Raw genomic sequence first — 14,083 nt, 5'->3', positions numbered from 1 at the left:
CAAACATTGAGAAATGGAATCACTAGGTAAGGATTCTATATATTTTAAATTTAAATATGTATCAACAGACTATCTTCCATAAAAGTTATGTTAATTTGATTCCCATAAACAGATCATGAGAATACTAGTCACCATCAGCTATCTTATATTTTACCATTCGATTAAGTGCAAAAAATCTTTTTTCCTTCCTTCTCAATATGAAGAATTTCAAACACACTTAAAAGAGTTTTCTTAAAAACAGTAAAATAAGCACCAATAGACACAGCCTTCAAAATTTGATCTACTTGTGTCATCTATCAATATGAGTATTCATTTTTTTTAACTGTTTACAAGTAAGTTACAGATACAACAGCGTATAAATAAAACTTTCACGTTTCAAAAATAAGCACAATCTTTTGCACTATCATTATACTATTCTTACATTTAAGAAAGGAAAAAGTAATTCCCTGATATAATCAAATATCCAGCTCAGATTCAAATATTCCCAATTTTCAAAACTTTCTTTGGAGCTTTTAAAAAGGCAAATGAAACCTGGATTCAAATAAGGATCATACACTATGTTTTTGATATATCTATTTAGTCTCTTTTAATCTAGAATATTTTTTTATGGCACTGACTCTTTTAAAAGATGAAGACTGCTATAGAAAGTCCCACCATCTGGGTTTGTCTGGTTGCTTCCTCAAGGTCTCATTTGACTTTCCCCTCTTAAGCTCTGTGACTTCCCTGGTGGCTCAGACAGTAAAGTGTCTGCCTGCGATACGGGAGACCCGGGTTCAACCCCTGAGTTGGGAAAATCCCCTGGAGAAGGAAATGGCAACCCACTCCAGTATTTCTGCCTGGAAAATCCCATGGACAGAGGAACTTGGTAGACTACAGTCCATGGGGTCACAAAGAGTAGGACACAACCATATTTAACACATCTAACCTACTGAACATTAAGCTTAGCCTGTGCGCATGCATGCTCAGTTGCTCCAGTCTTGTCCAACTCTTTATGACTCTGTGGACTGTAGCTCAGCAGACAGCTCTGTCCATGGAATTTTCCAGGAAAGAATACTAGAATGGGTTGCCATTTCTTCCTCCAGGGGATCTTCCTGACCCAGGGATTGAACCCACATCTCCTGCATTGCAAGTGGATTCTTTTACCACTGAGCCACCTGGGAAGCCCTTTTACCCTGTTAGAAGGACTAAATTAAAAAAAAAAAAAAAGGAACACTAAATGTTGGCACCAATGGGAATGTAAAATTGTACAACCACATTTGTGTACTATCTGGGAGTTTTTAATAAATTTAAACTTCTACCCAATGAATCAGAAATTCTACTCCCAGAACAGGCAAAACTAACCTATAGTGAAGGAAATGAGACAGTGGCTGCTTGGGGTTAGGGTGGGGACTGACTGGTAAATAGCATGAGTGCACTTTCCTGGGTGAAGGACATGTTTTACATTTTCTTTTGGCTGGTGGTTACATGATTGTATACAATTGTTAAAATGCATCAAACAGAACAGTTAAGTATTAAAATAACCTATAATTTTGAACAAAAAAATCAGACAAAAATAAACACATACTACATGCTTCCATTTGTTCCCAAATAGAAATAAAACAGAACTATACTTTACAGGGAGGCATTCTCAAGTGTAAAATGTGTAAAACACGGCAAGATAAAAATTACCATAAAAGGTAAGAGTGGGCTCTCCCCAGCCTGCAGGGAAGTGGGCACGGGGTGGGTTGGGAGAAGGACAGGCAGCTAGGGGGTCTTGTAGGGTGACAACAATATTCTGTTTCTTGGCTTGGGGGGCAGGTAAATGAGTCTTCCCTTTTTAAAATTTACTAATGTATACACTTGCTAATGTATACACTAATGTATACATGTACTTTATGTACACAACATTTTACAAATTAAAAGCTTAAAAAATGTGTTTTAATTTCATTGTAAACACACACACATACTCTCTCATACACAGGAAATAGTACTGAACAATTAATTTATTCAGCTACTGAACTTATGCACATGTCACAACTGGATGAATAAGATATATAATGCAGATAGATAAAATCCATATAACCCTCAAATTAAACATCCTCAGAGCTTGTTTAGAATGAGAAAACTAAGACTCAGAAGATAAAATGATTCACATAATTACTTTTCATGTGGCATTTCGGTATCTCAGTTAGATTCATATACTTTTGCAGATGTGTATATATTCATATTCATATACTTTTGCAGATATGTATATATTCATATACATATGCAGATGAGAAACAAATAACCAAAAAATGTAAAACGGAAGGAAAAATATTCTTAATGTCACAAACATATGAAACATATATTCTATTCTATATCTTGCATAAGCTCTAAAAGGTCACAAGGACTGGTTTTGTGGTAAATGAAATTTCTGAGCGGCCTGTTTGTATGCAAACAAGCATAGCTTTATTTTTTCTACCCTTTTTAAAAAGAACAAATAAACCCAATGTAAAAAAAAAAAAAACTATGTAAATGCAACATAATTATGTTTAAACCACAGAAGACAGGAAATTTAGAGTTACAGATTCCATGGTAAGTTTTAATTCTATCCTTGTGTATATGTTTTATAAAAGAGTCTTTCATTACATGATCACATAACACTGGACTATGTAACAATCAGTTCAGCAAATGTTTGTTTTATAATGTGTGGAAGGAAAATATTTTATAGGATACATTGTAGGAAATTAGTATATTATTTAGCAACATTGTTACGTAAAACTTCTTAGAATCTTGGGCATTTACAGAATATTAATATAAATATTTTTCTTGATTATCTTCTAAAAAACATGAAATTTAATCCTTTTGTAGGCTCAGTAGTAAAGAAGCTGCCTGCAATGCAGGAGCCACAGGGGACAGGGGTTTGATCCCTGGGTCTGGAAGATCCCCCAGAGGAGGGCATGGCAACTCACTCTAGTATTCTTGTCTGCAGAATCCCATGGACAGAGGAGCCTGGTGGGCTACAATCCATGGAGTCGCAAAAGAGTCGGACACGAATGAAGTGACTTAGCATGCATGTAGGCAGACACTTACAGTTGAAAGCTGATCTGTAGGTTTAAGGTTATTCTTAAGTAATGAAAAACTTGAGACATTAGAACTTTAGCATGTTTTGAATCATGTATGGCAGGAATTCTGTCTTAAAATTAACAGCAGAGACTGAAGTAAACCATGACGATATATAAGTTCCTATTAAGTCCGACAAACAGCCTTTATCATCACTGTTGGCATTTGCCAGGGCTCCTGACAACTCATGTATCTGAAATTTGACTTTTTCAAAGGGAGAAAAAAGCATTTATCCTGATTTTTCTGTAACTAAAAAGCCTCTTGATGAAGGTGAAAGAGGAGAGTGAAAAAGTTGGCTTAAAACTCAACATTCAGAAAACGAAGATCATGGCATCTGGTCCCATCACTTCATGGGAAATAGATGGGGAAACAGTGGAAACAGTGTCAGACTTTATTTTTGGGGGCTCCAAAATCACTGCAGATGGTAACTGCAGCCATGAAATTAAAAGACGCTTACTCCTTGGAAGGAAAGTTATGACCAACCTAGATAGCATATTCAAAAGCAGAGACATTATTTTGCCAACAAAGGTCCGTCTAGTCGAGGCTATGGTTTTTCCAGTGGTCATGTATGGATGTGAGAGTTGGATTGTGAAGAAAGCTGAGCACCAAAGAATTGATGCCTTTGAACTTGGTGTTGGAGAAGACTCTTGAGTCCCTTGGACTGCAAGGAGATACAACCAGTCCATTCTAAAGAAGATCAGCCCTGGGATTTCTTTGGAAGGAATGATGCTAAAGGTGAAACTCCAGTACTTTGGCCACCTCATGCGAAGAGTTGACTCATTGGAAAAGACTCTGATGCTGGGAGGGATTGAGGGCAGGAGGAGAAGGGAACGATGGAGGATGAGATGGCTGGATGGCATCACTGACTCGATGGACGTGAGTCTGAGTGAACTCTGGGAGTTGGTGATGGACAGGGAGGCCTGGTGTGCTGCGATTCATGGGGCCGCAAGAGTCGGACACGACTGAGCGACTGAACTGAACTGAACTGAACTGAATTCTATTTCAGGTTAACCAAATGATTAGCAATGAACTCTAAGATAAACCTGGAGATGTGGGTAAAAGTATTAGATCATAAAGGTAAAGAAAAATTTCTCAAGGCCTCCAAGCAAAAAGATCAAAAAACTCACAAAGAAAAACAAATTTGACTAATATCACAATTTTCACAAGAAAGGTATGAAGTAAGGCAACAATGAAGCAGACTTTTTTTTAATTCAAGAAAGAAAATGGAAACCAAGAATTTTATATCTAGCAAAGCTGAAATAAAGAGAAGAGCAAATATAACAGAATATGAATAATTATAAAATATTGTGAGACCAAACATCAATGAGTGTATGTGAGTTTACCTCGATTATTAAAAATATGTTTAATTTGGTGTACAAAGCAAGACCCATCTATAGACTACATAAGACAGCGCACCTAAAAGAAAGTGGTTCAAGAAAGACTAAAAACAAAAGGCAGGCCAAGATACTCCAAGAAATGGAAAAAATATGAGAGCAGGGGTAAAGATTCTTATATCAAAGTGGAAATATCAAGCCAAAACTCATTAAACATGACAAAGAAGAGCTCTTGAAGTATTAAAAGCTATAATTCACAATGATTAGAACATTTATGCACCAAATAATATAGAGCCTGCCTTTAAGAAGCAAAAGCTATATGAGCTGTAAGACAAGACACGTAGAAGCACGCTAATAATGCCATCATGTCCAGTATGAGACAGATCATGTGCATGAAAAATAAATAGTAAGGATAGAGGGCGGAGAAGGCAGTGGCAGCCCACTCCAGTACTCTTGCCTGGAGAATCCCATAGACGGAGGAGCCTGGTAGGCTGCAGTCCAGGGGGTCTAGAAGAGTCGGACACGACTGAGTGACTTCACTTTCACTTTTCACTTTCATGCACTGGACAAGGACACGGCAACCCACTCCAGTGTTCTTGCCTGGAGAATCCCAGGGACGGGGGAGCCTGGTGGGCTGCCGTCTCTGGGGTCGCACAGAGTCGGACACAACTGACGCGACTTAGCAGCAGCAGCAGCAAGGATAGAGGGCTTATGTAACATAATGAAACAGATCTTAAGAATACACATCAGATTCTACCCTCTGCTGTATATTCTTAAGATCTGTTTCATTATGTACCCTCTGTTGACCTCTGGTGGCTCAGGCGGTAAAGAATCTGCCTGCAATGTGGGAGGCCCAGGTTTGATCCCTGGATCAGGAAGATCCCCTGGAGAAGGAAATGGCAACCCACTCCAGTATTCTTGCCTGGAGAATTCCGTGGACAAAGGAGCCTGGCAAGCTACAGCCCATGAGGTCCCAGAGAGTCGGACATGACTGAGCAACTAAACCTTCACTTCACTTCTAGCCTCTGTTGAAAGGGAATATATCTTCACCCAAAGCACCTAGAGATGTTTTGTAAAAATTCATCTTATAGTAAGTCATAAAGGAGACACCAGTATGTTCCACAAAAAGTAGAAATAAAACACTCTGAGTAAACTGCAACATAATAAGGAATAAGAAATAGCTAAAATAAGCAAAAAATAAAAAGCTTCCCTTTTGTGGAATTAAAAAGAAAACCATTAAGCAACACATGGTCTAAAGGGAAAATACAAACTGAATTTAAAGAATTTCTTAAAAATAATGACAATGAAATCACTACATATCAGAATCTACAAGGGACATTTAAAGACGTGTCAAAGAAAAGTTCATAGCACAAACTACTTTTATTATTATAAAACGAGGGAAGTCCCTGGCAGTCCAGTGGTTAGGAGTCCACATTTCCACCACAGGTGGCCTGGGTTCAATCTCTGGTCAGGGAATTACGATTCCACAAACTACACAGCACAGCCAAAAAAAATAAAATAAAATATCTTCTAAGCTCAAAAAATTAGAAAAATAGTTACAAAATAAATTCTAAAAAGACAACATAAAGATAAAAGAAATTTATGAGATAGAGAATAAAAGCACAGTATATCTAATTAATAAAATTTTTTTCAGAAAAAATCAAAATAGGGGAACTATACTAGATAATTTGATTAGGGAAAAACAGAAGAAAGCTCACACACACAAACATAAATAGACAAGTGGGAAATAACCATTGAAAAAAGACAAAGTTTAAAAATCATAAGACATTGCTTTTCAGATCACTGTTTAAATAAATTTGATAATGTAAATGAAATTGATCATTTTATGAGGAAATGCAGATTGCCAAAACTGACCGCATTCGAGTAAAAAGCATAAATGGATCAGATTTCATAGAAGAACTAGAGGAAACCAATAAAGAACTAATAAAACACATACAGATTGGGCCCACATGACTGTACAGTATACTTCTACCAAACCTTTATCCCATTGTTCAGTAAAGTATCCCAGAGCATTGAAATAAAAGAAAACTTCGTAATTTCTTTTTAAAGCAGGTATAATACTGATATCTAAATTTGATAAAGATAGTCTTTTTAAAAAAGGAAGGAAGGAAAAGAAACAAACTACAGACCAAAATTAACTTGATATCATTATGGAAATACTAAGATTAGCAAACAGAATCCTATACCACATTAAGAAATCAGCACATCATGACCAAGTGAAACTTATTCCCAGAATGCAAGGTTGGTACAGTGTTTGGAAACCCATGAGTATTATTCATGATGTTGATAGATTTAAAGGGAAAATCATACTGGAGCAAATGGAGCATGATCTCCATAAATGCTTAAAAAGATATCTGACAAAATTTAATACCTATTTCTTTTTTTTTTCTGTGAAAAGTCTTTTCAATGCCTATATGTGACTTAAAAACCACTCTTCAAAAATAAAAATTAAGAGGTTTTGAAAAATATGATAAAATGTATATACCTTAGTCCTCAAGACATTATTTCACCTAATAAAATAGCACTAAAGGCATGTCCCGGAGAAGGCAATGGCACCCCACTCCAGTACTCTTGCCTGGAGAATCCCACAGACAGAGGAGCCTGGTGGGCTGCAGTCCATGGGGTCTCGAAGAGTCAGACACGACTGAGCGACTTCACTTTCACTTTTCACTTTCATGCATTGGAGAAGGAAATGGCAACCCACTCCAGTGTTCTCGCCTGGAGAATCCCAGGGACGGGGAAGCCTGGTGGGCTGCCGTCTATGGGGTCACACAGAGTCGGACACGACTGAAGAGACTTAGCAAGGCCAGCAAAGGCATGTCCACTAAAACCAGTAATCTCCATTACTAGTCAGCATCGTGGTAGGAAATCAGCTAATGAAATCAAACAAGAAATCAATCTAAAGAATAAGAATTTATAAAGAAGACATAAAACTTCCTCAGGAATATCCTAGGGAAGAATTCAGCAATTTTCAAAAATCAAGCCATGGAGAAGGAAATGGTAACCCACTCCAGTATTCTTGCCTGGAGAATCCCATGGACAGAGAAGCCTGGCGGGCTACAGTCCACAGGGTCACAAAGAGTTGGACACGACTGAGCGACTTCACTTACTTACTTAGCAAGTATATTAATCTTTGTGGGTTATTTGGTCTTTGTCACAACTACTCAGCTCTTCCGTTTGTAACATAAAAGTCACCAAAGATAATATATAAATGGATGAGTGTGAATATGTTCCAATAAAACTTTATTTACAAAAACAGGATTTGGTCCCTGTACTATAGTAAGTCAACAACTGTGCTAGAGAATCAATAATAAAGTGAACTTGATAAGAGAATTCTGTTAGGTAGCAGCATATAGAATTAATACACAAAATTCAATAGTTCTCATAGAGACGACCAATTGAAGAACATAATGACAGTGAAAAAAAATTATACCACCAATAAGGAAGATTAAATACTTGGGAATGAACTGAACAAAAAAGGACAAAATCCACATACCACACTCTTCAAATTCTAAAACATTAGACTTGAACAAATAAAATGTTTCTATAATTTCACCATGGTGTGTAGGATGTTAAGGGCATGTGGGAACTCTCTATTCCATGCATTCTATATTCTTGCGACTTTTCTGTAAGTCTAGTGTTATTTCAAAATAAAAGTTTAGTTGGTGGGAATGTAAATTTGTGCAGCCACTATGGAGAACAGTATGAAAGTTCCCTTAAAAACTAACAACTGAGCTATCATATGATCCTGCAATCCCACTCCTGGGCATACACTGAGACAAAACTATAATTCAACAAAATACATGCACTCCAATGTTCATTGCAGTAATATTCACAATAGCCAAGACAGAGAAGCAACCTAAACATCCTTTGACAGAGGAGAGGATAAGGAAGATGTGGTACATATACACAATGGACTATTACTCAGCAATAAAAAGAACAAAATAATGTCATTTGCAGCAACATGGATGGACCTAGAGATTATGATACTAATTAAAGTAAGTCAGGCAGAGAAAGACAAATATTCTATGTTATTACTCACATGTGGAATCTAAAAAAGAATGATACAAATGAACTTATCTTTACAAAACAGAAACAAACTCACAGACATGAAAACAATGTCATGGTTACCAAAGGGAAAGGAGTGGGAGGGATAAATTAGGAATTGGGAGTAACATATACACACTACTACATATAAAATAGATAAACAACAAGGAACTACTGTATAGCACAGGGATCTATACTCAATATTTTGTAATAACCTATATGGGAAAAGAATCTGAAAAAGAACATATATTTTATGTATATGTATATATATATATATACACAAATCACTGAAACTAACACAACATAGTAAATCGACTATAATTCAATAATTTTTTTTTTAATTTTCTAAAGGTAAGTAAAGAGCCTGAGGTATGGAAAAGAAATTTTAGATGTTTAAGTTTTTAGCTTCAATACTTTTTAGTCATTTGAAATTTTATAGTACTTTATGAGAAAGTTACATTCCCCAAAACATAAGCGTTAACAGTTTTTTGCAACGTTGGTGTGATTTTTATATACTTGAAGGACAAATTACCTCCAGATGAATTCTGTACATATCAAATAGGCACTAACAAGTCAACAAAAAAAGAAAATCCAGCATGAATAAATCTACTTTTTCATGAACCTAATACATCAGGATACCGGCTGTTCATGTCAGGTCCTCAGGAAGGGCATAATTAATATGAAACTATTTATACTGAGTCTTTAAGTAGTCTGATGTACTGAGAAAAGTCCGTAGAGTTTTCTGAAATCACTGGTGTCTTAAAAACAATTTTTGGTTCAGTAGCTAAACTGTTATTTTTAACATGTTTTGTATTCTTACTGAAAAATAGATATAGGAAGAGAATTGTGCATTCTATCACAGAGCTAATAAAACTCTGCTATGTGTATAGATGTTCACCCTAATATGCCACACCTAAGTTTTGGCCACAGCCACAGCCACCTCAAAAAACAACATAAAACTGCTAATCATTAAAACAAGTTCCTAGCCTATGAATTATTTAAAGCTTACACAAGAGAGAGGAATTTGTCATTTCCTACCATTTAACTTGAAGCTTGAAGACTCAATAAATCCTACAAATCTAGCAATAATAGCCACGTCTGAAATATGACACCACATGTAACGCTGTTGGATCCTTACCAAACTTAAAACACTGTTTTCTAAAACTGACTTTGTGTGTTTCTAAAAATATCTGTAAGAAAACCATATCCACAAGTACAAGTGTGTTCATCAACCTCCTTGTTGCACAAGAAAGAACAGTTTAGTCCTTATCTTATGAGACTCTCAGAGAATTTGACACTTTTGACCACATTTCCCCCTAAAGGCTCTCTTCCCTTTATTTTTTTCAGTACCTTGTTCTTCTGGCTTCCCTCACAGCTGGGGCTGTTCCTTTGCTCTTTCTTTACAGGCACCTCTTCTCTGGTCCACTCATTCTCCTTAGAAGATAGGATTCTGTTTTTGTCTTCTTTTCCCTTTTCTTTCTCTTCCTCACAACCTCACATATATTCATCACTTAAGTTGCCAAATGTTCATAATACTACATGCCCAACCCACATTCTATCCTAAGTTTTAGACATGAATGAATATCCAATTGACTACTTATCATCACCACAAAACCTCAATGTGTACTGAATGTAACTGAATTCATCATTCATTTTGTGTACTTATAAATGTTCGCTGAGTGCCTATCCTGAGCCTGGGACTGGGTTAGACAATGAATGTACCATGATGAATAAACTGGCTTTGTTTCTGCCCTAGTGAAGTTCATTCTGCCTTCACCATTCCTCCAGCTACATCCCCTATATCAGTAAGTGGTACAAACATCCATCTCATCTATTCATAGTTATTCAAGTCAGAAACCTAATTATCATCCACGACTCCTCCCTCTTCTTTGCAACTCATGCTCAGTCATTCACCCGGTTTTGTTCTTCTTTAATCTGTCACTGAGAGTTGGACTGTGAAGAAAGCTGAGCACCGAAGAATTGATGCTTTTGAACTGTGGTGTTGGAGAAGACTCTTGAGAGTCCCTTGAACTGCAAGGAGATACAACCAGTCCATTCTTAAGGAAATCAGTCCTGAGTGTTCTTTGGAAGGACTGATGCTAAAGCTGAAACTCCAGTACTTTGGCCACCTCACGCGAAGAGTTGACTCACTGGAAAAGACTCTGATGCTGGGAAGGACTGGGGGCAGGAGGAGAAGGGGATGACAGAGGATGAGATGGCTGCATGGCATCACCAACTGGATGGACGTGAGTTTGAGTGAACTCCGGGAGTTGGTGATGGACAGGGAGGCCTGGCGTGCTGCGATTCATGGGGTCGCAAAGAGTCGGACACGACTGAGTGACTGAACTGAACTGAACTGAATCTGTCACTTTTTTATTCTTTAGTATTATATATATTATATTCCATATGCTTAGTGTAAACCACCTTCACCTCTGGCCCACAATGGTTTCCTAAATAAGCTTCACTGTTTCAGGTTATGCCTAAAATCCTTTAGTAAACTTCAACCAACTTTAAAACAAAACCCAAGCTTAGCACAGTACACAAAGGCCTGAATTATAATCACCTACTGACATGTCTATGCCACACCCCCAAAGTTCCTGATTGCAGCTGAGAGGACCCAAGAATAAGATTCTCTTATTCTTGATTTATAGCAAGTTAAATAACATGATTAATTTGATATAAGAGAAATGGACTCATCTATAGATAAGTACAGATACTAGACACTCTGACCTTAATTTTGTATTTGTGTTATTACTGGTTTAAATTGCTATTAATTAAAGCTATTGCTATGTGAATGATACTAGCCAACACTTACCCAGCACTATTATTAAGTACTTTACATACATTAATTCACTCAATCATTACAACAATCCAATGAGACAGGTACCATGACTGTCTCCAAGTTATATATTTAGGAGCCAAGGCACCAAGTACTTTAATAATTTGCTGAAGGACACATAGTAAGTGGTGAGACTGGCATTCCAGGCAATGCCTCCAGAATCTATACGCTGAACCACTGTACACTATTCAGGAGAAAATGAGATTGTGCAAGGTACTAAATAAGAACTTTATTTTATTTTAAAGATGATACATATTTATCATACAAATTGTGTAGAAAATATAAAAAAGAAAGTACAAAAGATCCCAAAGACTACCATGCAGAAATAACAATCATTAAAATTATTCCAGGGCTTCCCTTGTGGCTCAGTGGTAAAGAATCTGCCCGCCAATGCAGGAGACACAGGTTTGATCCCTAGTCCAGGAAGATCCCACATGCCACAGGGCAACTAAGCCAGTGCACCACAGCTACTGAACGTGTCCCTAGAGCCCTAGAGCCACAATTTCTGAGCCCACTTGCTACAACTACTGAAGCCCATGCCCCCTTGAGACTGTGTGATGCAACAAGGGAAGCCAACACAAAGAGAAGCCTGCACACCGCAACCAGAGAGTAGCCCTGCTCACTGCGACTCAAAACAGGCCCGAGCAGCAACAAAGACCCAGCACAGCCATAAATACAATTATTTTAAAAAATTATTTCAGCTATCTCTTTATGCCTACAGCTAGATAAAAGGATGTAAGGATAGGTGAGAGAGATAGAGAAATGGATGGATGGATGGATGAATGGACACATGGATAGATAGATAAAATTTCTGTTTTAAATACTATCTATTGATTTAGAACTTGCACACCTACTCATCCACTCTTCCCTTTTTGTCAGCTGTATTATTATATTACTGTTATCAATATCTATAAAATATAGATGATTCCCCTAATGAAAATTCCACTGTTTTGATTGATCACTGGGTACTTTAGTCAGTACCCTCCAGTTTATTCAAGGGAACAATCTGGCTCTGTAAGTCCGATTTGGTCACCTTGCGGTTATTTATAAGCACATTTTACTCTCTCATCACTCATGCACACCAATTCTAAAAGATGACACTCTTCCATGACTTCTCAGCATTCCTTCTAACACTCTCAAACAAAACCTTTCAGCCTTGAGGATCACTTACATCATACTTTCGGGCTCCACTGCACAAGCACCAACTGCTTTTGTGACATTGACAAGAAGAGCTTGGTTTATCCCGACAAGAAGGTTCACGAGGGGCTGGATGCCACCACATCTCCGGATGATGACTCTGTTCTCGTGTTCTTGGCAGCATTCTCCCAACGCACCAACCACGTTCACAAGCACTTCCTCGGGCTGGTCAGTTAAAAGTCCCACCAGGGTTTCGATGGCTTTGTATTCCCGAAATCTGAGTTCATCACAAAGCAAAAGAGGGTAGGAAGGGAAGGAAAGAGGTGAACAGTGTTATTTTTGATATAAAGTTGGCTGATAGCCATCTTAGTGATAATATTAATAGCTAAAATGTACTAAATGCTAACCATATGCTCATTCAATCATTATAACAATTCTGTGATATGAATACTATTATTACCCCCTTTTTCAAAAGGCTAATCTGAAGCTTGGAGAACAGTGAAGCCTGGTGAACAGTGAAGCCTGTATCCACACGCACTGTCTGTGCTCTTAAGTACCACACTATACAACCTCTGAGAAAACTACAACTTTTTTCAAATCTGAGCATCAACTATCCCACTGCCCTAGGGGTTTTCCCTCACATTTCAGGAATTATGTTACATGAACAAAGCAAAATAAATCATCATTGTGTTAAAGAGAACATATAAATTTCTTGTCAAAGAAAAGCATCACCCTGAGATAGGAAAAAGCTTGCCTAGAACATCCATCTTAGAGTGTGTAAACTCTAAAAATATATAAAAAGATAAATTCAAAGATTAAAATCAATCATATGATCTTAAAGTTTACAAATACTTTAAAATTCAATGAAAGCATATTTGAAAATGACTACACTTGAAGATTAATTGGTTAGTTGGTCTTTGGCTGATTCATCTTGTTTATCTTTAGAAAAAGAATGAAACCAGTTCCTTGTCTAAAGATTCTATGGGAAATTCATTCTTTCACCTTGAATGGTCTCTACAGGAAATATCAGGGGTGCTTCTCATTTAAATGCCTGCCCACATGCAAAACAGCCCATGGAACAGGGAGATTACGTCAGTCCCTTCCTCCTATTAATGCACGAAAATCATTTCCGGGTGGTGGGCTGAGAAGCAAGCACTTTCATTTCTAAGAATCCCTTATTTCTACCAATTTAGTCCAGAATGTGCAGCTTTCAAAAGTATAGGAATAGCATTAGAATCAACTCTTTATTAAAATAGCATTAAAATGGAAGGATGTGTTTTGATGGCCATAGCTTAATACAAAACACTGAATGCCTTCTCTTACTTGGTCACATTCTCTTTGCTGATGGAACATTTCCATATGGCCCCTGTGACAGCGGCCAACCGCTCTTTGTTGTCAGTGTTGTTGAGGAGGGAGGCCAGGGGTTTAAGTCCTCCATGCAGCCTAACCAGGTCGCGGGTTTCCTCGTCTTCCGCACACTACACAAAAAGCCAAGTCAGACGCTGTCATGGTCAAGGTTTATCAAGCTTTCAGTGACTGCTAAAGAGGCTGTCAATCTAGTTGCCAAAAAAACTACTTTTAAAAGAGTGTCGTTTTCTGAAGGAGCCTTCAAGTAAGACATAAT

The 14,083-nt window shown here is 37.4% G+C and overlaps 1 protein-coding gene across 10 annotated transcripts in view; it reads right to left on the bottom strand.

Moving 5' to 3' along the window:
- Positions 1–14,083, bottom strand: part of ODAD2 (outer dynein arm docking complex subunit 2) — a 225,922-nt gene that overhangs the window by 136,107 nt on the left and 75,732 nt on the right. For all 10 annotated transcript variants that reach the window (XR_011570048.1, XM_070800976.1, XM_070800977.1 and 7 more), the window contains 2 exons: positions 13,783–13,937; positions 12,494–12,736 (listed from right to left, as the gene is read on the bottom strand). Coding sequence is in view for 9 of the 10 variants with exons in the window: in XM_070800976.1 (XP_070657077.1) it covers positions 12,494–12,736; positions 13,783–13,937 (398 nt within the window). In the remaining variant the exon portion in view is untranslated. The remainder of the gene's footprint in view (positions 1–12,493; positions 12,737–13,782; positions 13,938–14,083) is intronic.

The sequence above is a fragment of the Bos indicus genome, chromosome 13 (genome assembly GCF_029378745.1).
Source record: "Bos indicus isolate NIAB-ARS_2022 breed Sahiwal x Tharparkar chromosome 13, NIAB-ARS_B.indTharparkar_mat_pri_1.0, whole genome shotgun sequence".
Lineage (NCBI taxonomy): Eukaryota > Metazoa > Chordata > Mammalia > Artiodactyla > Bovidae > Bos > Bos indicus.
The sequence above is the reverse complement of the archived record's forward strand: the minus strand, read 5'-3'. Positions and strand labels throughout refer to the sequence as shown.